The 23,909-nt window shown below is 50.7% G+C and overlaps 1 protein-coding gene across 1 annotated transcript in view; it reads right to left on the bottom strand.

Moving 5' to 3' along the window:
• CCDC69 (coiled-coil domain containing 69) overlaps positions 1-16,408 on the bottom strand; it is a 35,492-nt gene extending 19,084 nt beyond the window's left edge. Inside the window, exons 1-2 of the mRNA XM_042948799.1 lie at positions 16,242-16,408; positions 1,939-2,008 (exon numbers count right to left, since the gene is read on the bottom strand). Of these exons, the coding sequence (XP_042804733.1) occupies positions 1,939-2,008; positions 16,242-16,289 (118 nt within the window). The 5' untranslated portion in view covers positions 16,290-16,408. The remainder of the gene's footprint in view (positions 1-1,938; positions 2,009-16,241) is intronic.
• Positions 16,409-23,909: the final 7,501 nt, after the last annotated feature.

Raw genomic sequence — 23,909 nt, 5'->3', positions numbered from 1 at the left:
TGGGCAGCTTTTACTTCATGTACAGATGTCTGTCCAACTTGTTTTCAAGGAGCAGGAGAACTGGCAGTGTATGAAGCTGAGGCCGGCCTGTCTCCTGCTTTGTCCAGGGTGTGGCTCTGCCATTTACCCCAGGCCTTGCCTCTCTCTCCTGAGGCTGCCTCATCACCTGCTTTACCTGCTGGAGCCTGAAGGTGTCTGAGTGTGTGACCCATGACCTTTAGCAGGCCCCACCCCCAGCTGGAGGCAGAGGGGCTGCTGTGAGTGGGAAGGAGGCGCCAACAGGAAGCTTTGCTCTTGCTTAGGGAAACTCCAAAACCCGCCCTGCCCACGCAGCTGAGTCCAGTAGGCTCTGGGTGTGACCTAGGGCATGACCCATCCTCTCTGTGCCTCAGTTACCCAATATGTGAAATCAGGATAATAATAATACCCACATCACAGGGCTGTTGAGATAATTAAATCAGGAAACAATGGCAACAGCAATAATAGTAGCAAGGTAAGGAATACGGAGAGCATATCATGCCCGGGAACGTGCCAGTCCCGTTCCAAGTGCCTCATGGGTACTACTTGCCTAGTCCCCACAACAACCCAACGTGGTGGGTACTGTCACTCTCCCCATTTCACAGACGAGGAAACTGAGAGACAGAGAAGTGATGCAACTTGTCTAGGATCACCCAGTTCACAGTCGGGGAGAAGGGCTGTGAATACACTGTCTGACCCCACGGCAAACGCTCCTAACTACCACTGTATCCTGCCTGCTTATGCACAAAGAGCAGGAAGCATAGTGCCAGGCATTTAGAAGTAGCTCAGTAAATGTTCTTTATTGTTTACGGAATGTTCTCTGGATATTCATTGTTGCTCATGACAAGCATTAGAGGGGCTGGCATTACTGGTGCGGTGGGTATTATTATTAACGTTAGTATTATTATTACAGAGCTCCATCGACAGGGTTGGCAAAGGGCACGAGGAGAAAGGTGAGGAACGGGGCTCCAGGCAGGAAGCCAGCACTGGGGGAGTGAGTCAGTGCCCTGAGTCCTGGGGGATGGCAGTGGTCAAGTACAGAGAACCCCAGACTCAAACAAACCATTTGGCTCAGCATCCCAGGCTTTGGTCCACAACCTGGCCCCAGCCAGGGAGAAGCTTATAAGACAGATATCGTCACCAACAATAGTCTTCAGCCCCACTCCCAGAGATTCTTAATTACTTGGTCGGCGGCGGGGCCCCAGAATCCGTATCTTTGATGTTCCCCCAAGTAATTCTTATGTACAGGCAGGTTACAGAACCTCTGAATTCTGGTCCCATGGCTGATCTGGAACTTAAACTTCATCTATAATGTCCCTGACAGTCTTCAGCCTGTAACTGGACACTTTCAGAGATGAGAGCTCGTTTCATTATGAGGCAGCTCTGATGGTTCTAAAACAACAATCACAAAAAATCCTTTGAGATTGAACTGAATTCTGCCTGCCTGTTTCTGCCGCCTTGAAGCCCTTCTACTGACCTCTGAGTCACACTGAACAAGGCTTATCTTTCTTCTCTATGAGGGCACTTCAGACACTTGGAGAGAACTGTTGTGTTTTACTGCAGTATCTTCTTTCCAGGTAGAACATCCTCTGCTCCTTTAACTGCTCCTTATAGGACGTGGCTTCTAGATTCCTCACCAGCCTGATCTGCCTTCCACTGTACTCCCTCCAATTTTTCTGGATTCTTCTGAAAGTGTACTTTCCAGAAATAAACTCCACACTCCAGGTATGGCATCAATAGCCAGGAACAGGCCAGTACAGGTCAGGACTATCACCTCCCTCATTTTAGACATGATACTCCTATTAATGTAACTGACTTAAGGTCTCATGAGATAATTAAACAGCTGTATCACCTTTGTTGGTTATAAGGGAGGAAACCTCATGGATGGTGGGGAGGGCATATGTAGGCCTGGCCACTCACCTGTGTCCCCATTGAGGGGACCTAATTCCTGTGGCTGTGGTCTGGGTAGCTGATCTGGTTTGCGGCGCCTCTGGAAGAAAGGAGACAACAATGACGTGAGGGTAGAGGGTAGAGGTAGGTCAGTGTGAGGATGGGTGTAGGATCCTTCCAAAGGCAAGACACAACTTCCAGTTATGCCAGAGTCTGCCCTGTATCCAGTTACTTAGGCTGCCTCCCCCACTAGCCAAAGGGGAAGGGGTTCCCAGAGCAGAATTTCTCATCATTTCCAGGCGAACCCTCACTGGGGAGTTCGATGCTGGTTGACCTGTCCTTAGAGCCTTGTGGTTTGTGCTGCCATCCACGGGGCCCTCCCTGCCCACCTCTTTCTTCTCCCAGGACTTGGCCAGACCTCCTGCTATTACCCTCACTCCAGTTATGGCTGAAACTTCCCAACCTCTAGTTCAGAGACAATTCCCCTTTCCTCTCAGGGCCTATGGCTACCACAACTTCCTTCCAAGTTCCCCATATTGGGAACAAAGCATCAGAAGTCCAAGCCATGATTTTACATGCTTATTCTTTGTTAGAGGGGGGTATTCCCCCAACTATAAGGAGGCAGGGGTACTTACCTTGACTGATGGGGGGGAAGATACCGTACTCAGGATGTACCGGACGCTATGATGTCTTATCTATATTATCTTAGCTAATCTTCAGAATGAACCTGGGAAATATGAATGTGCCCAATTTAAAGATCAGGAAGTTGAGGCTGAGTGACGTTAGGGCTCAACCAAAGCAGATTAGTGGATAATTGGCAGAGTCAAGTATCCTTGCCATACCTCTGGGCGCGTTAACCAACTTTGGCCAGGATTGGTTGGATCGGATCAAAGGAGGGAACCGATGCCAAAGGCTATATCCCAAAGCAGTGTCAGTGGCACCCAGATAATCAAGTTTCATAAATCGTATTTTTTAATAGGAGAGTTGATATGGGTTGACAATCAAGAATGACTGAAACGCTGCTAGGAAGCATACTTCTGGTTGGGGAGGAAGATAAGTCAAGGGAAGGCTTCTACAACCTTCTGCTCCTGCCCCACAGTGCCCAGCACAGAGCCTGGTACGGTGTGAGCCCCTGACAAGCTGGACCCAACCGGGCACCTCCCCTAGGCCCTGGTGCCTCAAATCTGCTCAGTGGCTGGGCATGCCTGACAAGTGGGTTTTCCTTTCACCCTGTTTAGACTCAGCTCCCCCTGCCCCGGGGAGCGGGGGTGCCTGGCCAGGGAACAAGCCAGGGAAGCTGTCAAAGCAGGAATCTGGGGAAGTGACAGGAGCCAGCCTCTCTATCCTGGGCTGCAGGAAGGAGGAGATAAATGGTTGTCTCATCCCCGTTGCCACGACTGGTTACACTAATCTGGGAATGTTTTTCATGGGACTGAGAATTCCTGAATTCCAGGCCTGGCTCTACAAAACTGGATAAATCTCTTCCCTCTTCTGGGCCCTGCTCCCTCCTTTGTGAAGGAGAGGCAAGGAGGTCTTAGTCGATCCCCATGGTGTTCATACTCGGAGCCTATGACCTCAGATCCTCTCAATAGCACTGACAGGCAGGGCTATTACAGGTAAGGACACTGAAGCCCAGGGAGGTAAGCCACCATCACACTGTGCCCTGATGTCAAAATTAACATCAGGACCAGGTCTCTGCACTGGGGTGCCTGGGTAGCTCAGTCAGTTAAGCATCTGACTTCGGCTCAAGTCATGAACTCACGGTTCCTGAGTTTGAGCCCCGTGTTGGGTTCTCTGCTGTCGGCACGGAGCCTGCTTGGGTTCCTCTTTCCCCTTTTCCCTCTGCCTCTCCCCTGCTCTCTCTGCCTCAAAATAAACCAAATAAACATTAAAAAAAAAAAAAAAAAAAAAGAAAGAAGTCTCAGCCCTTTAGAGACTGGAGCTGCGTGGTTAAGAACTCTGGGATTCTAGAATTACCCAGACCTGGATTCGAATCTTAAATCAAACCCCGTGTGACTGTACGGCCTCTCCAAACCTCGGATTTCTAACGTTGCTTTAAGGATTAGATGGGATAATGCACCTATAATGTCTGACATATTCTAAGAGCTCAAACATTGCCTGAGTTTATTACTTTCTGAAGAACAAAGACCCTGAAATGCTTTGGGAGATCTCCCTCAGACTGGCCTGAAGTCAGATCATAAAGCTCATGAGAAACTGTCTTCTCCCAAATAAGAGCCACAGAGAAGTGAAAAACTCTTCTCCACGAACAGCCTCCAGACCACAGGCAGGATGTGACTGTGCGCCTGAGTCCCCAGATCCTAACGAAACCACTCCCCAGGATTACTCCGTCAAATAACATCCAAGACTCATCACCATCCGTCCTCAGGCTACCAAACTCCTTGTCCGCCTTCCTTCCTTAGTAAATACTTGTAAACATCTTCTTCCGATTATAGTAGTAGTAATAATTTATTCATTAAAGGAATGTTACCTATGCTTCCTGATATTTTAATTTTTCAAATATATTATGAGCATTTACTACATGGCATTAAATATTCTGTAGACATGTTAATTTTCATGACTCGAACATTACATCCTTGTGGATGAATTCAACCATTTAACGCATAATCTGCATGAGTATTTGAATTATTTCCATTTTTTAATTTCCGAATTATGCTTTAGTGAACATACTGACTTTGTTACGTAGCCAAAGCTATGGGTTCTACCCTCCAGAAAGGTTAAAAGAACTCACCCACTAACAGCACACAAGAAGGCCAGCGTCACTGCAACCTTGCCAACATGGAACAGTATCATTTTTACAAAATAATCGGCAAATTTGCTGGGCCCAACTAAACAGGCCTATTGTACTTCTGGTCCCAATATGCACATCCACGTGTCCAAGAGCATCCCAAGCTGCTCAAGACCATCCCAGCATGACGTACACTCTCAGGCTTCCGGGCTGAGTTCGTGTAACATTTCTCCTCGGTCTCTCCCCAGGGCTGAGTTAGTTCCTATCAGCTCTATGCTCCAGTGTCTGTTCAGACACCCATGTGAGTACCTATCTGGCTACCCAGGTTTCTCCAGCTAGGCCAAGGGGCTCCTTGAGGACCAGGACCATTTTTGAAATCCACTTGGGATTTGTCCCAGCATGTGTGTTATGATGCCCAGAACAGTATTTCTAGGAATGTGGCCTATGGGCCTCCCGAATTAGAACCACCTAGAGTGCTTGTTTAACACAGCCCTCAGGCCCAGTTCTAGACCCACAGAATCCAAGGGTGCTACACGTGCCAGGAAGCTCCCATCTGCCCATCTATGCAGGTGGTTCCGATATCACGAAAGCCTGGGGACACAGAGCCCAGGGCCGAGTAGGAATTGATAAGCAACTACTGCATGGAAAATCCCCAGGTTGGGACTCTGGCAGCTTCCTCCTCAGAGGCCACGGAGCAGAGTTCACCCTGCAGTGGGAGAGGACAGGAGCTGGGAGGGGAACACAAGAATTTCCCCTTCCAAAAGCAGAGCGGGGAGGCCCAGGGCTGGGGGTGAGGCATTCGGATTGAGCTCTGGAGGAGGGCTAGCAAGGTCAGTGGGGTTTCCTGAGTTAAGAGAAACTTGGGAGAAGAGAGCTCGAGGGGCAGCTGGCAGCACAGGACGTAGGGAGAACACAGGACTGGGGGAGATACCTGAAGACCCGGGTTCCAGCTTTACTATGAGACATTAGGCAAGTCCCCCACTCTGGTCCTCAGTTTCTCTATCTGTCATGCACCAGGGTTGGAACAGGTGTTCTCTTCAGTTCCTTTGAACTCAAGGGCAGCCCTTCAACTAATAAGGCTGGAAACAGGGCCTTTATATCTTGGCAGCAACCATGGTTGTGGGGCCCATCTTCTTGTTCAAGCAGACCAGACCCCTGCTTTGGGTTCAACCTGAAGCAAACCTGGTCTGTAACGGGATGTGGCACAGTCAGGGCAGAGAGGGAGGGCGGTGCCAGATGAGCTCACATCGGGTCTAGTGAGACCCCTAGAATATGCTTGCATTTTGAAGGGTAAACTGACAAACTGAATGCATCCAGAAGCAGCTGACAAGACGTGGCAGGAGGCACGAAACCAAAGTATGGGAGGTGCTATTAACAGAACAAGTTGGTCCGCCTCAAGAACAGACAAGAAAACCTGGCCACTGCCTTCAAATCTCACAGGACTATCCTAAGGTAGAAGCTCTAGTGTGTGGCCCACAGCCTTGGAGGGCAGGACTGTGGCTGAGGACTAGAAGTTTCGAGAAGTTTCAGTTCAGCATGAAGAAGAATTTCAGAACTGTCCCCGGAACAGAGATAAGCTGCCTTACTAGAGGTTGGGGTTTGGCAGTGGTAGTGAGTTCTCCGTCACTGGTAGCGTGCAAGAAGAGGCAACCTTCATTTCGCAGGTTGGACTGAGAGATCACAGAGGACCTTCGACCCCAACAGTCTGAAATTCTGTGAAGTATCCTTGATGTTCAGCAAGGAAAGACCTCCGCTAAGCATAAAGTGCAGATGGGATGTGAAACCCACCAGCATTAACATTGTATCAGAGGGCTCTGTTGAGTATTACCCGGGTTGTAGTACTTTGTAGTACAGGTGAATTTCCATAGTCTACTTCCCTCAAATTGTGAGCTGCATCAGGCAAGAGTGAGTAAGGCAGAAGCAGCTCGGATAGAGCCGCCCAGCTCTTCCTCACCTTGGGACTCCTGCTATGGTGGAAGCCAAGGGCAGCCCTGAGGATAGCTCAGCCTCCTGAAGACACTTTAGGACCATCACTAACCTCGCTGTGGGGACCATCACTCCATGCTTTCCGTGGGCCTTCGGGCTTTGTGTATTTCTGATGGAGTGGTATGACATATCCCCTCGTTATTCCTGCTTAGCTTAGAGAGTTCAGTAATCAAAGGACCCTTTAGTTACCTGTTCCTTTCCTGTCCCGTAACTTGCCTTGGGCACATAGTTCTATCACACCTATTCTGGCCGAGGAACGCTTCCTGGGACCCAGAAGGCAGGATTGGAAGGGCCCCTGGAGACAGTTTATTCCAATCCCCACCTCCTATTTCCAGATGGAAAACCTGAGGCCCAGTGGTGGGATGGGCAGCATTTGCCAGAGGCCTCAAAGCATGGGAGCAGAGCCCTAATGAGAACCTGGATTCAAGGAGGCTGGAGGCCCTTCCGTTTCCTTTATGCAAACACCAGATTGATCCCAGTAGCTGAAGTGTAGGGGATAGATGATTTGGGGCCTTGAGGGACTCAGTCCCTGCTGTATCTGAGCTGCCTTTCCGGTGTCTGGACTCAGCGTGGGTGGGGCCCCACACCAGCAGTTTCAGAAGCTTACCAACCACAGGCCAAGCCTATTGGCTGAGGTAGAGGCAGGAAGGAGGTGGGGGTGGAGGCCCCAAGGGCCCCCTCCAGAAGTGGGAGGAAAGGCAAGGCCTAAAAGTTCAGGGCTGTTGAGAAATTAGCGTTCCCACCCAAATCACAGAGGCTCTGATCACCATACACACAGGCCTCAGCTTCCCTACCTCTAAAATGGGCAGAAGTATTTTGCCAAAGTAATGCCGGAATTTGATTTCATTTTACCAGTACCTGGGGCGGTGAAGATTTAGTTCAATTTGTTCATATCATACAGCGTGGGGTCAGCCACAACTGACTGCCCCGGGGATACAGATCAGTGTGGTGATACAACCGACCTAAAGGGAGGAGGGCCAGCCTGCACTCGGCTGTGCTGGGGGGCCACCGCCTATTCTCTGAACACCTGTGATGCCCCCAGAGCACCCCAGTCAGGGGCGGATGTGGTCTCGACTGCTCTTATCTGATCGACTGATGAATGAGACCTCAGGGGAGGACAGAACCACCTGCCTCTTAAGCACCAGGACTACTGAGTCAGACCATGGCAGTCGGCGTGGCAGGCCTTGAATGCAGAGCTCATCCTCATTCACAGACAGAGAGGCTGAGGCCCAGACAAAGGCTTTCCAATGCACCACATTCCTTTTCCTCCTCCCCAGAGCCTACCTTTTCCGGCCCCCTACCAGCTTCCCAGGGCGTCTGCCAGTTCTGATCACCTTAGAGGGTCTGGTGCTGGACACGGCAGTCTGCACCATTTCTGGCATTTGGGTCAGTCTGAGACCCTGAAGGAGTGGGGCAGAAAACGACGTCAGTGGCCGGGGCAGGGCAAGAGAAGTGCCGAGAGCACAGGTAACCCTGCCAGACAGCCACCTTGCTCCCCAACCCAATGGCAAACTCCCCAGTGGGTGTTCAGAGTCAAAACCCTGGCTTGCCACGTGCCTGCTGTGTGACCTTGGGAAAGTACCCTACCCTCTCTGGGCTTCTGTTTCCTCCTCTTTCTGGCACGGAGTTGGGCAATGGGATACATCGGAGTCCTTCTGGTTTTGACACACTTGGGATGTAGAAGAAGGGCAGAGGGAGGTCATCCGGACACCTCATCCTGTATCAATCCCGTCACACTCGTTTGCTCTGGGCAGAGCAGGGCAGGTGATCTGACACACTCAGCCGTCAACCCCTGCATGAAGAGGGCTTCTCCAGAGGACAAGAAAGGAGGTGCCTTTGCTCAGGAGGGCCTGGGTGGGTCTCCTGCACCCTTCACACCACCCTCTGTTCTCGAGCAGCCCCCGTGGGGAGGCAATAAAAGGAAGGGCAAGCTGACGGGGACCTCAGCAGCCACCCCAGCTTACAGGCGGCATACCCCACCCCCCTGCAATCGCAGTGCTTAGCAGAGAGGCGCCCGTCAGTGAGGACACGGCACCTCCAGGGCGCTCACAGCAGAGTCGTTTGTAACAGAGGCACACTGGAAACCAGCCTCACATCTGTAGTGGGGGCTGGCTCGATACACTAAGATACCTAATACTCTGCGATGTCACTCGTAAGTTTAAAAACTGAAGCACATGTTACATACCCAGTTGGAAAGGCATCTGGTAGACCACCAATATGCAAATAAACTATTTCTACTGCGCACAAAAGAACAGAGTAAAGGGCCAAGAAAAGCACAGGTTGATGGCACTTGTTTGTCATCTCCAGAGAAAGGACGAAGATTGCTGTGGCCAAGGAGGGGTAGCATTAGTTTTACCTTAATTCTTAGGACTTTTTAAACAACAGTGTATTCCGGGGCGCCTGGGTGGCTCAGTCGGTTAAGCGTCCGACTTCAGCTCAGGTCATGATCTCACGGTTTGTGGGTTCGAGCCCCGCGTTGGGCTCTGTGCTGACAGCTTGGAGCCTGCTTCACATTCTGTGTCTCCCTCTCTCTCTGCCCCTCCCCTACTCATGCTCTGTCTCTGTCTCTCTCTCAAAAATAAAGTAAAAACATAAAAAATAAATTAAAAAAACCCACAACAGTGTATTTAAACTTTACTTGTGTGCAAAGAAATTAACAAGAAGAAATACCTCTCTCTAAGCCTAAAAGCAGCCACAGCAGTCATTTTACAGATGGAGAAGTCAGGGCCCAGGGAGAGAACCTCCTATCTGCCATCCCATAGCAAGTTAGTGGAAGAGGCAGGAGTCAGTCCACTGCTGACTCCCAGGGCGGCCCTTGCCTCCGCAGGTGCCGCGGCCGGTGGCCGGTGGCCAAAAGCATCTGGGCCTCCTCGTCCAAGCACCTCCGCGTTTGCCACGCTCCCTACTCTTCTGGTGAGCCATGGGTCCAAGGGTGGGCTCTTGCTGTCCACCTTGACTGCTGGCAAGGCAGGGGCGAAGGCTGAGCGCGAGGGTGGGAGCCATTAACCCGAAGACATACAAGCTCCCCAGGGCTGCTGTAGCAAATCACCACAAAGATGGAGCCTTAAAACGGAAGTGTGCTCTCCCACAGTTCTGGAGGCTACAAGTCCAAAAGCAAGGTTGTCAGGTGAGTGGGTTCCTTCTGGAGGTTCTGAGGAAGAATCCGTCCTAGCTCCTTCTCCTGGCTTCTGGCAGTTGCCAGCAAGTCTTGGTGTCCCTTGGCCTGTGCGTCCGCATCCTTCCAATCCCTGCTTCTGTTACCGCATGGCCTTCTCCCTGTCCAAAATTTCCTGTTCTTATGAGGATAACTGTCATTGGATGAAGGCCCATCCTAATCCAGTATGACCTCATCCTAACTGGATCCCATCTCCAAAATAAGGTCACATTCATGGTTTCTAGGTGCACATGAGTTGGGGGGGGGGGTACAGATAAATTTCCAGTACAGATAAATTTCCTAACATCAAGGCTATTTCCTTAAGGAGCGGCAGCAAGTAGGGTGGTGTGGAGCCATGGAGAAATGGCAAGGAGGTCTACAAGGTTCTGGCACACTCAGTGAAAGAGCTCCACCATTGGGGGAGAGGGAGACATGGAAGTAGGTCAGGTTGTACATCACTTATCTGGGGGAAAAGCATGGACGTGGGAGGGGTGTTTTAGGTATTGTAAGGCATCTGGCCTAGATGTTCGGGAAGATTCAGGTTTGAAAATAAAGTGACAAGATCAACGATTTTCAGGGATTAAAATTCACCTGGCGAGAAATGCCAGGTGACTTGTCTTCAGGTAATGGGCAGGTTTAGATCTCCACACGCTGAAGAAGGATGGACGTTCTCTTGCGCCTTCTCTCTGCCCACGGTGTGCTCACAGGGGCTCCCCCTGCTCTCCCTCCGGGTCCTGCTCTGCCTCCAGGTCATCCTGCACGGTTCACAGTGCTCTGAGGGTGGAGGACTGAGAAGACAAAGATGGAACCCCAAGTGCCCCCAGAACTCGGGCCAACCATCAGGTTCTTCCTTTTATTGGAGGGTGTTCCTACTTTTTCCCGGTTTCTTCTTCGAACATGAATGTTTTATCGAGGCCCTTTAGAAACCTTTTCCTAGGCAGATTTCAGACACTCGTTTACTACCTGATCTACAAATACTGAGAGGTCAGGTGGCCATCCCCCCCCCCCCCCCCCCCCCCCCCACCCAAGAGTGTCACCAGCTTGACCGACATAGCAGCCTGCTTCTGGGCAACTAATTTGAAGTTTTATCTTTCCTGTTCTCTTTACAACAACAACAACAAAAGACATGAAGCACAGGCCCCAAACTCAACACCCAATTTTGGCAAAGATGCAAGTCTTTAGGTGGCTGGGGACCCTTGAGGGACCTATGCCAGCCACCTGGGAATTCAACTACAAAGGAAAAGAATAGAATTAAAAACATGTACATGTGCAGAAAATGTGTTGCCAAAGATTGAGTCTCTAAGGCAAGGATTATTAGAAATTTTTCTAATCGTCTTAGGTCACAGGGTACAGATGTCCCTTTATAAAACAGAAATCTGGCTTTCAATCTCACAAGATTTTCAGAATGCATATGTATGGAAGCCCGTAAGGGCTTTAGCTGGCATGATTTTACAGACTGGGCAAAAATCATTAGCTTGGAGGCTACATACACACTAACGTCTCCATGATGCTTGGGGCAGAGGGCTCGGTGCCCAGGAAAGTCAGCTTCCTTTCATACTCCCGACCACCCCACCCTCAGCAAACCAAGCTAAAAGGTCAGATTTGCCCTGTTCCTACTGACCAGATGTCAGGGGCCCGGACTTTCCTATTTCCCACTTACCCCAAAACAACCGTCTAGCCCCCATCCCACCAACCTTCAAAACCCAGCTGTCTCAGGAAGCCACCCCTCAGTCCCTCTGCTCCCCTCTGAGCTCAAAGCCACCCTCTCCCTCCTTAGCATGAAAACACAAGGATGCTCATGAAAAATGAGCACAGGACTAGGGCATATAAACAACCAAGGGTCCAAACTGGTTAAATAAGCCATGGAACATCCACAGAATATTAGGTGGCCATTAAAAATCATGTTTCTGTGGACGATTTAACAAAAATGCACCCAGAAAATATTAACTAGAGTATGGCTATTTAAAACATATTCCTGGGGCACGTGGGTGGCTCAGCCGGGTGAGCATCCAACTCTTGATTCTGGCTCAGGTCATGATCCCAGGGTCATGGATCCCTGCTGAGTGTGGAGCCTGCTTAAGATAATCTCTCCCACTCCCTCTGCCCCTCCCCTGCTTGTACCCACATGCGCACTCTCTAGAAAAATATATATATATATTCCCAATTGTATAAAAATAGTCACCCTCATGTATATTATATATACAGTAGGGAAAATAGAATGACACCGAAATATACACAGAGGCTATGTCTTAATGGTGGGATTAAAAGTGATTTTTAAAGTTCTTTATATTTTTCCAAGTTCCGAAATTTTGCCTTAAACATTATAATAATCAGAATTAGATTTCTTAAGCGGAATCCTAAATACTTGCTAGTCCCAATCCCCCCTTCTGTTCTTGCCAAAATGTCACCTGACCTCTGCTTGAACTCCTCCAGAGATGGAGAACTCGCTACCTTTCTTCCCCATGAGAAGTAGAATCTGGCTTCCTTTAGCTTCCCCTCACTGGCCACAATTCTGCCTTCTGGAACAACAGAGAACAAGGCTGCTCCCCAAGCCCCCTTGGCAACGCTTCAGAGGGTTGGAGGTAACGGCCAGGTTCCAGGCTTCATTGCCCCAATCCCCAAAGCCTTCCAAGGACATTCATGTCCCCCTGTCTCTCACATCCCTGTTTGCTTTCTTCGGGTCCAATCCAGGCAGTGATGTCCTTAAAGTATAACTGGGTCTCCCTTTTGACATTATGCACACGCCCTCTTATCAACAGCACAGTACTTGCCAGCCCGTGTATCAGGGACTCTCCTGCGTGCATTCTTTCATCTAATCTCTAGAACAACCCTATGACCTGGCAGCTAATCTCATGCCTATCTTACAGATGGAGAAACCGAGGCACAAAGAAGCCACGCCCTTTCCACGGTCACTTCATGGACCTGCGACAGAGCCAGGACTGAAGCAGCACCTAGCCCAGAGCCTGCTGCGCCGAGGGAAGAAAACAATGCGTGAACCCAGCTCTAAAGCCCACACCCTTAGCATCCATGGTTTTGTTTCGGAATTATTTATGCCTACGCCCGGGCTCTTCCACGTCAATCACTTCTGCAGCCCTCCCTCTCTCTCTCTCCTGGCCTGCTACCCGGAAGTGTTCATGAAGGGCTCCTGAAAGACACCCATTGAGGACCCAGCTGTGGGAGCAGGACCAAGTGAGTTCTCCGACACTCTACTCAGGGCTGAGGTGCCGGGGCCAGAGCCAAAGCCCGGGGCACTGGGCAGTTCTGACATCATGCCAGGCACACACACAGGGGGGCCACCGCGAGGCACTGGGAGCCCCTCCCCATCCCTGGTAAGCTACCGGGGATGGAAGGTCCCTCTGTACTCCCATGTCACTTCTACAGGCAAGTCCATGGAAAATTTGTTTCCTTGGTCCCTCCCCTCTGTCCATCCTCCGCCCAAGGCCTCCTGGGGACATGACCACATCACCCATGGTCTCAGTCAAGATGGGTTTAGGAAGGACCACGTGGTGTAGATGGCTCCACAGTACCCAGCTGCCAGCGATCCCCACTCAGGCATTCATTCGTCAGGATGTCAACTCATCCCAATCAGTGGCTTAGCCTCAGGCCGGGTCTCTCAGCTAAGGCCACCAGGCACAGGAGACTACAGAACTCAGCAAACCCTCTCATCCCTGAACTTGGAAGGACAGAGAGGTCCTAGTGGTCAAGCCCCTGTCCGTAGCCAGGGTAGTCCCCGCTGAAAGTTCCAGACTCATTCCTCGCCGCCTGTCACCTCCACTCTCCCCAAGGAGCCCCACCATACTGGGCTCTCTCTGGTTCAGCCTTGGCTCAGGCTCTTCCCTCTGCCTCGACTGTAACTCCTCCCAAACCTTCAGCACTCAGTCGAGGCATCCCCACACCCCCCTTTGCCCCAATCCAAGGAGCCGTCCTGTATCTCTTGAGGCTGAAGGAGGTACTATTGTTGCACCCCAGGCTCACCCTGGCTTAGCCTGGCTCTTGTTTGCCCCCATTTGCTCACTCAAATATTTCCACAGCACCTGCTCTGTACCGGCGATGAGCATCAGGCCGGGTGTGGCAAACCAAGCTCAGCTGCACAGCTTTATCCCCAGCCGGCTCTATGACTTTGGACACATCACGCCTCTGAACCTTCGTGTCCTCACCTGTGGAGTGGTGAAGACCCTGCAGCTCAGCCTAGCTCCCAGGGCTTTTGCGAGGCCCGCAGGATGTGAGCGTGAGTACTCTGTCAACTGCCACTAAGGGTGAGTCATCGTTGCCTCGATCTGACCCTTCTGTAGTCTGAGCTCATCTTTGCACCTCCCATCCTTAGAGCCCTGTGTCCCCCCAGGGGACTGACAGCCTGTGAGGATGGCCTTGGGAGCATCCTTGGATAAGAAATTGGGCAGGAGCACAGCCTGGAGGGATGGAAACAGGCATGAACTTTAAACAGAACTGGCCTGTAAGTCCCGCTGCACAGGGGCAGAGGCCTGGCGTTGCTGGGGCAGGGAAGGAAGGCCAGACTGCCCTGAGGCCACAGAGTGAAGGCTTTGATGCCAAAAGGCTTTGGAATCACTAAGAAGCCACATGAAGCACAGAGTTGGGGTGGGGACAAAGAGCACTGGACTAGGGGGCTGGATACCCGGGGTCTGCTCTAAGTTACTCCTTCCCTTCTCCAGGCCTTAACCTCCCATCTGTATACTGGGTATATCAGCCCAGGCGAGACCCAGGGCCCTTTCCCACTCGGATAGTCTGTGTGGACTTGACTTGCCCTTCAAAGCTTGGGGCGGGAGGGTCCAGTTCAGGCTGTACCAAGGACAGACAGGGACAGCTGGTAAGGCTCTCAGAAGGGCCAGGAGGCAAGGGAACCCATGCTCACTGTTGGAAGGGTCATGCCTAGACCAGGGCTCCTCTTCCAGTCTCCTTCTGTCCCTGCTTAGATGGAAATCACACTCGGCTCACTTTGCAGACTCAGATGCTGACATGGGTTCAGAGAACACGGACCCTCCGACCCTTAGAAGTCATCCCATTCATCTCTCTTCCTCTCCACGCAGAGGGAGAAACCGAGGCCCCGAGAGGGCTGAGGGTTTGCTCGGGGATACACAGCCTGTTTATGGCAGAGCCAGAACTGACATCCACCTATCACCAGCTCATTCCAGTCGCAAGCCAGGCTCGGCTCTATCTGCCCACCATCCCTGTCAGCCAGCCCTCTGCTTCCACTGCTTCAGGCAAGCCTCAGTTTCCCTGTGGGATTAAGGGAAGATGTGACTCTTTCTGGGTCAGAGCTTGGTGAGGTTTTTTGAACTAGGAATAAAGGAGGAGCAAGGAAAGTGGGAGAGGCTTGTACTTGGGGGGAAAACTCATCTTCCTGAACTAGAACTAGGCACAAGGCAGGGAAAGCTTGTCCTGGCCTTAGCAAAGCAGGAGCAGAGAGCAGGGAGATTCAAGTTTTATGAAAAATAACTACATTTTATGGCAGCTTGGAGCCTCTCAAGGTCTCCAGAGGCTCATCAAGTTTATGGGACCACCTGTCCCCACCTGGCAGAAAGGCAGGCAGTAGTAGGAAGAGAAGTTAGAACTTGAGGGTCCCCTCTTCCCTCTCTGTGCCCGGGGCTGTCCCCCGAGGACAGTCCTCCGGCCCCAGGCTCTGACCTTCTGGGCTGGTCAGACTTCAAGGGGCAGCTGGGCCCACTGTCAGAAACCCGAGTCGAGTCCCCTGGGTCCTAACCCAGCTCCGAGGCCCCTCGGGGGAGGGACAGGAAGGAAAGGAAGGGCAGCAGCAGGCTGCAGATCTCCTCCCTCTTTGGCCCCTCCCAGCTACCCCCAGGACGGCCCACATGCACCGGCTTTGGGGCCTCGAGGAGGCTCCAGACGGGCGCTTCTCAAACTTTAAAGCCTGTTGTGAGCACCCGGTATCTCGTTAAAAAAGTCAGGTTCTATTTTGGCAGCTCCGGGGCAGAGCCTGAGATTCTGCATTTCAAACAGGTCCCGGGTGGTGCCGCTGCTGTAAACCCGTGGACCATTCTGCGAGTAGCGGCCTTAGAGATAATCTGCCTCCGAACGGTGGGAAAAGCGGAAGGCCCAGAGAGGTCAAGTCACTAGTCCGTGGCCACACAGCGAAGCTGCGCCCAGACCGAAGGAAGAGGGCACCTGCCACAGCACTAGACATTTCCCTACTCAGGCAGCCGGAATTAGCTGCGCTTCCCGGGCCCGGGGGCCGTGTGGCTAAACTCGGCTGCCCCGCGCGGCTCAGCCCGGGGCCGGGGGGTTGGTGGGGGAAAGAGCGTCGCCCGGCCGAGCTTTCCCCGCCTCCCTCCGCGCCGGCCTCTGGCCGTCCTCCGCCTGGCACCCCGGGGGGGACCGGCGGGGGGCCGGCGGCGCCGACAGTCCCTGCGGCGGAGCGGTTCCGCACCCTCCTCCCCTCTGAAGGCAAACTTCGCCGCCGGAGCCCTTTACCTTTTTGGGGGCTTTGCAGCAGCTCGGCCGGCTGTGTCCGCAGCCCATCCTCCTCCGGGGACTCCCGGACGCCGCCTGCCTGCTCCGGGGCCCCCGAGGACCCAGCCTCCCGGGCCCCGCCGCCCGCTGCGCGCCCGCCGGCCGGGGCTGCCGGCGAGACCCTGAAACTGAACCTGGAAGCGCAGACTTGGGTCGGAGCTGGGGCGGCCGCGCGCCGTAAATACCCGAAGAGCAGGGCCTCGGGGTTCGCGGTGGCACCGCCCGCGGCAAGTGACCAGACTCTCCGTAAATGGTGACAACTTTGGGCCAGGGCAGAGAAGATCCCTATGAACAATGGATGTTTTCCCCGACCCTTGGCAGAGACAAGGCCAGGAAGAAAAATGAAAACAATGATTTAGTAAACACAACAGCTACCATTTACTGGGAGCTGGGTCTGCCCTGGCTACTTTGTACATATTACTTTATTTTTTCCCATCTCCTTGCCACGAAGGTATTATTCCTTCCACTTTACAGGTTACGAAGACGGGGATCAGAGACGTGATTTGCCTTAGCTCACATAACTAGGAAGTACCAGAGCCCAAATAAATTCCAGTTCTAACTCCTGAACCTAAGCTTCGAGCCACGTCCCTACAAATACATAATGATACTTTGTTCAGTGGTAATGCCTCCTTTACTTCTGGGTCCATAGCTCTTTCCAGTTCACGAGCGTCTGTACTACTCTGTCCATCCTGGATAGATGTTACCCATCACAACAACCTTGTGGAGCAGACGGGCAGATGCCGTGGGAATAAGGGACATCACATGTCAATGCCCGGGGAAAAGAACTTTTATTTACCCTCACTTTGTTACCAGCTGAGGTTTCTGGGAGTGGCAGTGCAGAAAAAGCACACCTAACTTTGAAAGTCAGTGTGCATGTGTGTGTGTGTGTGTGTGTGTATTAGCAAATTATACAAGGCCCGGAGACACTTGGGGAGGTATGGCCACGTAAAAGGCACTCGTGGTCATGAGTGAGGAAAGAATATGAGACCACACATTCCCACTCCACAGACTATGAGACCAATTATAGCAGGCTCTAAGAAAGGAAACTAAAGACCCAGATGATATTAGGCTCATGGAAGGAAGAATAATATAAGACAGTGATTCACAAAATGTGGCCCCCAAATCAGCAGTGTCTGCAGTACCAGACATCTTAGTGAGAAATAGAAATTATCGGGGTGCTTGGGCGGCTCAGTCAGTTACGTGTGCCACTTCGGCTCAGGTCGCGATCTCATGGCTGGTGAGACTGAGCCCCATATCCTGCTCTGCACTGACAGCATGCGGCCTGCTTGGGATTCTCTCTCTCTCTCTCTCTCTCTCTCTCTCTCTCTCTCTCTCCCTCTCTCTCTGCCCCTCCCCTGCTCATGCACGAGCATGCAAGGTTTTTGTTTGTTTGTTGTGTTGTGTTTTGCTTTGCAGCTTGAGTTTGAATAAGGTTGGCTAATCGAATTTTCAGTGGTTGATGTACCAGTCAGGTTAGGTTAGGTTAGGTTCTACTGCGGCAATGAAACACATAAAGTTGCAGTGACTCACTGCGAGGAAAGCTAAGTTTTGTTCACACTCCATGTCCAGCGTGGGGAGGCAGGGGGCCCTGCAGTACGCAGACATTCTGCACCGTCCTATGATGCAGTCCTTTCAACCCTATGCCTTCAGGGTTCGCCAGGGCAAGAGGAGAGCATATAGAAGGGAATGGTGCAAAGGGTCTTAAATGCTTCTGCTCAGAACTGACACACCTGAAATCCACTCACATTTTATTGGCCAAAGCAAGTCACATAGTCATGCTCTGCTTCAAGGGGGCGGGAAAGTACAATACGTACCCGGAAGGAGAGAACCAGAAATACTGGCCAACAGCAGAAATGTCTACCGTAGTTACCAATCAATGAGCAGGTACGATGTGCCCGCTTCTTGGGCAAGTGGGGTGGCTCACTCATGCTGGTTTGCTCAGTGTTTCTGCACTTTTAGCTCTGGAGGTCCCATGTCCCCTCAGTCCTGGGCCCACTGGGATGATCGGTCACCTTTTGGACAAGGCATAGCGAACGTAAAGGGAAGAAGACTCAGGTCTTGTCCTTGAATTAGTTATAATCTGCCTTTTCTTTTTCTTACATTACACCTATACATAGAAAAAGAGGGAGAACAATAGAAAACAGGTGATAAAGCTAATGTTAAGTTGTGTACTCCTCGGGGAAATTATTAGGATTAAAGAAGGTAAGAGACTATGGTGGGTAAGGAGAGGGAAGAGGAATTCCAGGAGGAATAGCACAGCCAAAGGACCTTCATGCTGAAAGAATCCTAGAGTCCCAGGCCGGCTTCTGCTGCTTGCAACTAAGACCAATGTCTCTTACAATGTCCCTTGCAGGTGTTTGTGCAGTCTATGCTTTTGTACTTCCAGTGATGGGGAGACCACTACTTACCTTGCCATATGTAGAGGAAGAGGAGAGGCAGAGAGGAGCAACTCCGGGGGGGGGGGGGGAGGAAGAGCATGAGTGCAGTCATGGTAGAGTGTGGAGGTGGGGGAGTTGAGGAATGAGGAATTAGAGTTGGTGGCTGGGTTGTGTGTAGAGTTCAAGTTGGGGGACGAGGTGCGCTCTTTTGGGAAAGATTGGAAGGAATAATATGGGGATTATCCTGAACATCTTTCATGAGAGAAGGACAGTATACCCACGTAGAAAAAGTTTTGCATAGAATTTCAGGCAATTCAGGGCGCCTGGGTGGCTCAGTGGGTTAAGCGACTGACTCTTGACTTCAGCTCAGGTCATGGTCCCAGGGGGGTGGGATCAAGCCCCCAGATTTTCTCTCTCTCCCTCTCTCTCTGCCCCTCCCCTGCTCACACACACTCTTTCTCTCTCTCTCAAAATAAATAAACATTAAAAAAAAAAAAAAAGGATTTCAAGTGATTCAGGGACCCCTGAAGCCCCTGCAGTAAGGCTATGTGTGCATCTCAGGTTAAGAACCTTTTGAAGTTTATTCATTTTTCAGGGGGGAGCAGAACCCTATGCAGGGCTGGAACCCATGAACTATGAGACCATGACCTGAGCTGAAATCAAGAGTAGGACCCATTGAGCCACCCGGATGCCCCTCAGGTTAGGAACCTTTGAACTCAGTGGCTGCTAAATGTCTTTAAGCTCCGAAAGCTTTTTTTGTTCAGGTTCTTCTGATTGAGCTCCGTTGGTCCCCAAACGTGTTGTCTGCCTGGAGTGACTTCCTGCACCATCCATCTCTGTGGGTTATAGTTTCACCTGAACATCAAGAAGCAGCTCAAATGCTGTCTCCTCCCGACAACCTTGTGGTACCTGTTCCACAGCTCTCTCAGCACACATGCAGTTTTCCTCCGAGTTCTAGTTTGTGTGCTAATGCACTGCAGGTTACATGGCTCCCATCTCCTCCCTCCTTCCCCTTCTGGTACTTTGTAGATTGTGGCAGAGACTTCCAGACACCTTACTCAACTTCCATTCTTCCTTCTTCCTTAATTACAGAATCGTATTCTCTGGGTCAGCAACGTGTAGGGCTAACAGGCTACTTACCCAGCTTCCCATGCATCTGGGGGTGACTGGTGATATGTCAGGGGAAATTACTGGTTGGGGCTTCCAGGAAAACTTCTAATAGGGAAATGACTCAGCTGGGAGGAGGGATCCCCCTTTTCCTGCCCAGAATACAGACATGATGGCCGACTTCCAGCAGCCATTTTATTACCCTGAGTAAAAAGATAGAATGAGCCTGATCTCTGATGAATTTATCGAGCCCCCATACCAGCCTTGATCAACTACTTCCTAATTTTTTCACATAATAGAATAAACAACAACTTTGTTTAAGCCACAGCCATTGACATTTTGTCACTAGCAACAGAATGCAATTTGTAACGAATTCATAAGGTTTGTTACATTGAACTTAGAATATTTTCCTCTTGGAGACACTGTGTGCACCCCAGCTTCAGTTCTGGAGATAGGAAGTGAGGCTCTGCTGAGAAAAGTACCCTGGGCTTGCCAGACCTTTGATGGAAATGTTGGTTTTGATAGCTTCCTCTTGAAATCATATATAAGAGAAAAAAAATGGGAGGAAACCTAAAGTTGTTGAATCTTTAGGCTTTTTGTTGTTGTTAAGTAAGCTCTACCCCAAGGTGGTGATCAAACTCCTGCCCCTGAGGAGTAGTGTGTTCTACTGACAGAGCCAACCAGGTACCCCAAGTCCTTTGGCTTCAATTAGAGTGTTTCTCAAGGAATCATCTGGAGTCCTCCTCGTGGGTTCGAGCCCCGCATCAGCCTCTGAGCTGAAGGTGCAGAGACTGCTTGAAATTCTGTCTCTCCTTCTCTCTGCCCCTCCCCCGGCTGTGCTCACTCTCTTTCTCTCCTCTCTCAAAATAAATAAACTTAAAAAAATTATATTGAGGGGCGCCTGGGTGGCTCAGCTGGTTAAGCACCCGACTTCGGCTTTGGTCATGATCTCATGGTTATTGAATTTGAGCCCCACTAAGCGTGCAGAGCCTGCTTCGGATCCTCTGTCTCTCTCTCTCTCTGCTCCTCCCTTGCTCTCTCTCTCCCTCAAAAATAAATAAACATTAAAAAAATTATGCTGAATTATGTTGAACTAATTGATGGGGGAGTTTTTGGAAAGGAGAATGGAGCCTGAGTAATGCTAATTAGTGAAAAGCCACCCCTGCCTATTGTCCCAGGATACGTGTGGATTTGGGGCTGCCTTGGGAGAGGCGGCAGGCAAGATTCACTTTACCATTTTCTTTACCAAGAGTCGATGCACGTCAATAATCATTGGTTAGCATTTTATCTGTTCAATAAAGTTCAGATGGAAGTCTTCGAGGATCTCAATACGGTAATACAGAGTAGGAAAGGCACAATGTCACATGAAGAGTTTCTCTAAGGAAAATTGTAGATCACTTCTTTAAGTGGGCTCTAGGTTCTGGAAATATTAGCAATGGACAGGGGTGGACATTTCTTTATATCAGTGGTTCTCAGGGATCAGCAGCATTCACATCTTTTGGGAAGTTGTTAGAAATTCTTCGGCCCCACCCCAGACCACCTGAATCAGAAATGCTGGCTGTGGGGCTCAGGCATCTGTGTTTTACAAGTCCTCCAGGCAATTTGGATGTGTGCTTATATTTGAGCTGCTTGACCTTTATGTCCTCCTGATGTCTGACGGTGATTTTTTAACATGAGTTTGGAGGTGAGGTAGGCAGTGGGGTCCAGGGCTCAGTGAGTCTATGTGTGAGCCCGATTTTCCATGTTTGAGACATCCTTGGCTGGGCTGATGTCTAGGTCACCCCTACCTGTACTGCCCTCTCCGTGTGAAACACAAGGGACTGTGCTGTGGGTTCTGAACCAGGACCTGAGCCACCTTATATCTAGGAACTAAGACTGAGTCCTAGATAGGGTCCTCTGATGAGCGTTTGTTGATTTAAATGTAACTGAATGAGCGGGACTCCAACATTAGCTGGGGTCTTTCCAGATCAGAGATGAATAGTCACTTGCCTGGCTGCACCTAAGCCAGTAATTGGCCTGCCCCTCCTACGTGACCCCCTCATATCCCTTATCAGAGGACGGTTTGTACGTTCTGCGTGTTCTCGATTCCTTTCAGCTTCAGACGTATTTACTGTACATCCTTGTTCACTTTATATGCTTGTTTCTAGCACTCCGTTTCATTCTTTATTTTTATTTATTTATTTTAGAGGGGGGATGCAAGTGAGTGAAGGGCAGAAGGAGAGAGAGAGAGAGAGAGAGAGAGAGAGAATATCCCACAAGGGGCAGAAAGAAAGGGGGGGCAGAGAGGCAGAGAGGCAGGACCCATCAGGGCTCATATTTTTACCTGAAGCAGGGCTCCAGCTCACCCGAAGCAGGGTTCGTGCTCACCCCATGTAGGACTGAAACTCAACAACCATGAGATCATGACCTGAGCTGAAGTCAGATGCTTAATGACTGAGCCACCCAGGCGCCCGGTTCTTTAATTTGAACAATGAAGACTTGTCCACCTATGTGTACTGCTATGTAATCACGATTTAAGCCACCCTGTCCTGACCGATAACTGCCCCATCCCTGCCCTTCTGCTCCTCCTAGCCCTGATGCTACCCTCCTTGCTCTGTTCCAGTGAGAGCATCTTCCCTGCAGGAAAGTAACTGGGATGAGAGTCAGAGAATGGTGAGGACGGACACTGAGCTTTCCAAGTCAAAGATTGGAACACATGATTTAACAAAGGAATTTGTGACGTTTGTATTTTGTATTGACCCGATTCTATTCATTCGTTTACACTTTGTTAACATATTGTTCCAATATGTTCCAACATATTGGTACTCCTGGGATACGAAAATTTATGGGGACAAGGAAGTCAAATATTGGTAAATGGGAATGATGCAGAATATCTGAGAGGAATGATCTAGGTCCATGGCTTAAAGCTGAAATGCCTACAGGGCTGGGTAGGTACATCAGCGGGGAGGGGGGTGCCAACTGGAAATCACACAGCCATCTGCAAGGAGCACCAATGGGTACGTGAGAGTGGACGGGCATCAGGAGGGCCTGACTTCCAGGTGTTCAAGAGAAACTAAGCCCCTGGATGGCTCAGTCAGGTAAGCATCTGACTCTTTTTTTTTTTTTTTTAATGTTTATTTTTTGAGAGAGAGAGCAAGTGGGGGAAGGGCAGAGAGAGAGGGAGACAGAGGATCAGAAGCAGGCTCTACACTGACAGCAGAGAGCCTGATGTGGGGCTCAAACCCACAAGCCATGAGATCATGACCTGAGCCCAAGACTGACACTTAACCGACGGGAGCCACCCAGGCGCCCCAAGCATCTGACTCTGGATTTCGCCTCAGGTCATGGTCTCACGGTGGCTTGAGCCCTGGGTCAGGCTCTGAGCTGACAGCATGGAGCCTGCTTGGGATTCTCTCTCTCCCTGTCTGTCTGCCTCTCTCCCGAGCTCTCTCTCTTTCTGTCTCTCTCTCAAAAGAAATAAATAAACTTAAAAAAAAAAAAAAAGAGAGAGACAGAGAAACGAGAAACCCGTTTTTGTCTTATTTTGTTTTTTAATGTATAAGCCCCACCCTTCCCCATCATGCAAGCTAAATAAAACATCTGCAGAAGGTGACACTGCCTCTGCTCCAGGTAGACAAGTAATGTAACAAGGGGTATGGAAAAGTACCACGAAGCAGGAGTAGCGAATTCCGCCTGGGAGAGAGCAGGACACAGCAGGCTTCACCAAGGATGTGATGTTTGATTAAGCAGGGGTTCTTCTTGTAAAGAAAGTGATGGATGTAACTGACCATACTGTGGTGATAATTTTGCAGTTTACACATGTATAAAAGTAAAATAAAAAAAAGGGGCCGCCTGGGTGGCTCAGTGAGTTAGGCCCCGAGCCTCTTGATCACACGGGTTCATGAGTCTGAGCCCCACGTCGGGCTCTGGGCTGACAGTGGAGACCCTGCTTGGGATTCTCCCTCTCTCCCTCTCTCTCTGCACCTCCCCCGCTTACACAATCTCTCTCTTTCTCTCTCTCAAAATAAACAAATACACTTAAAAAAAATAAAGAGAAAAACAAGGAAGAAAGAGAGTGGGGAAGACCTTTCAGACCCAGGGCTGTGTGGGTTTTCGGGGTGGCTCAGTGCCTCAGTATGGCTGGAGAGCTGGCAAACGGGGGGGG

This window comes from Panthera leo, chromosome A1 (genome assembly GCF_018350215.1).
Source record: "Panthera leo isolate Ple1 chromosome A1, P.leo_Ple1_pat1.1, whole genome shotgun sequence".
NCBI lineage: Eukaryota > Metazoa > Chordata > Mammalia > Carnivora > Felidae > Panthera > Panthera leo.
Note: the sequence above shows the minus strand (reverse complement) of the source record. Positions and strands in the feature narration are given on the sequence as shown.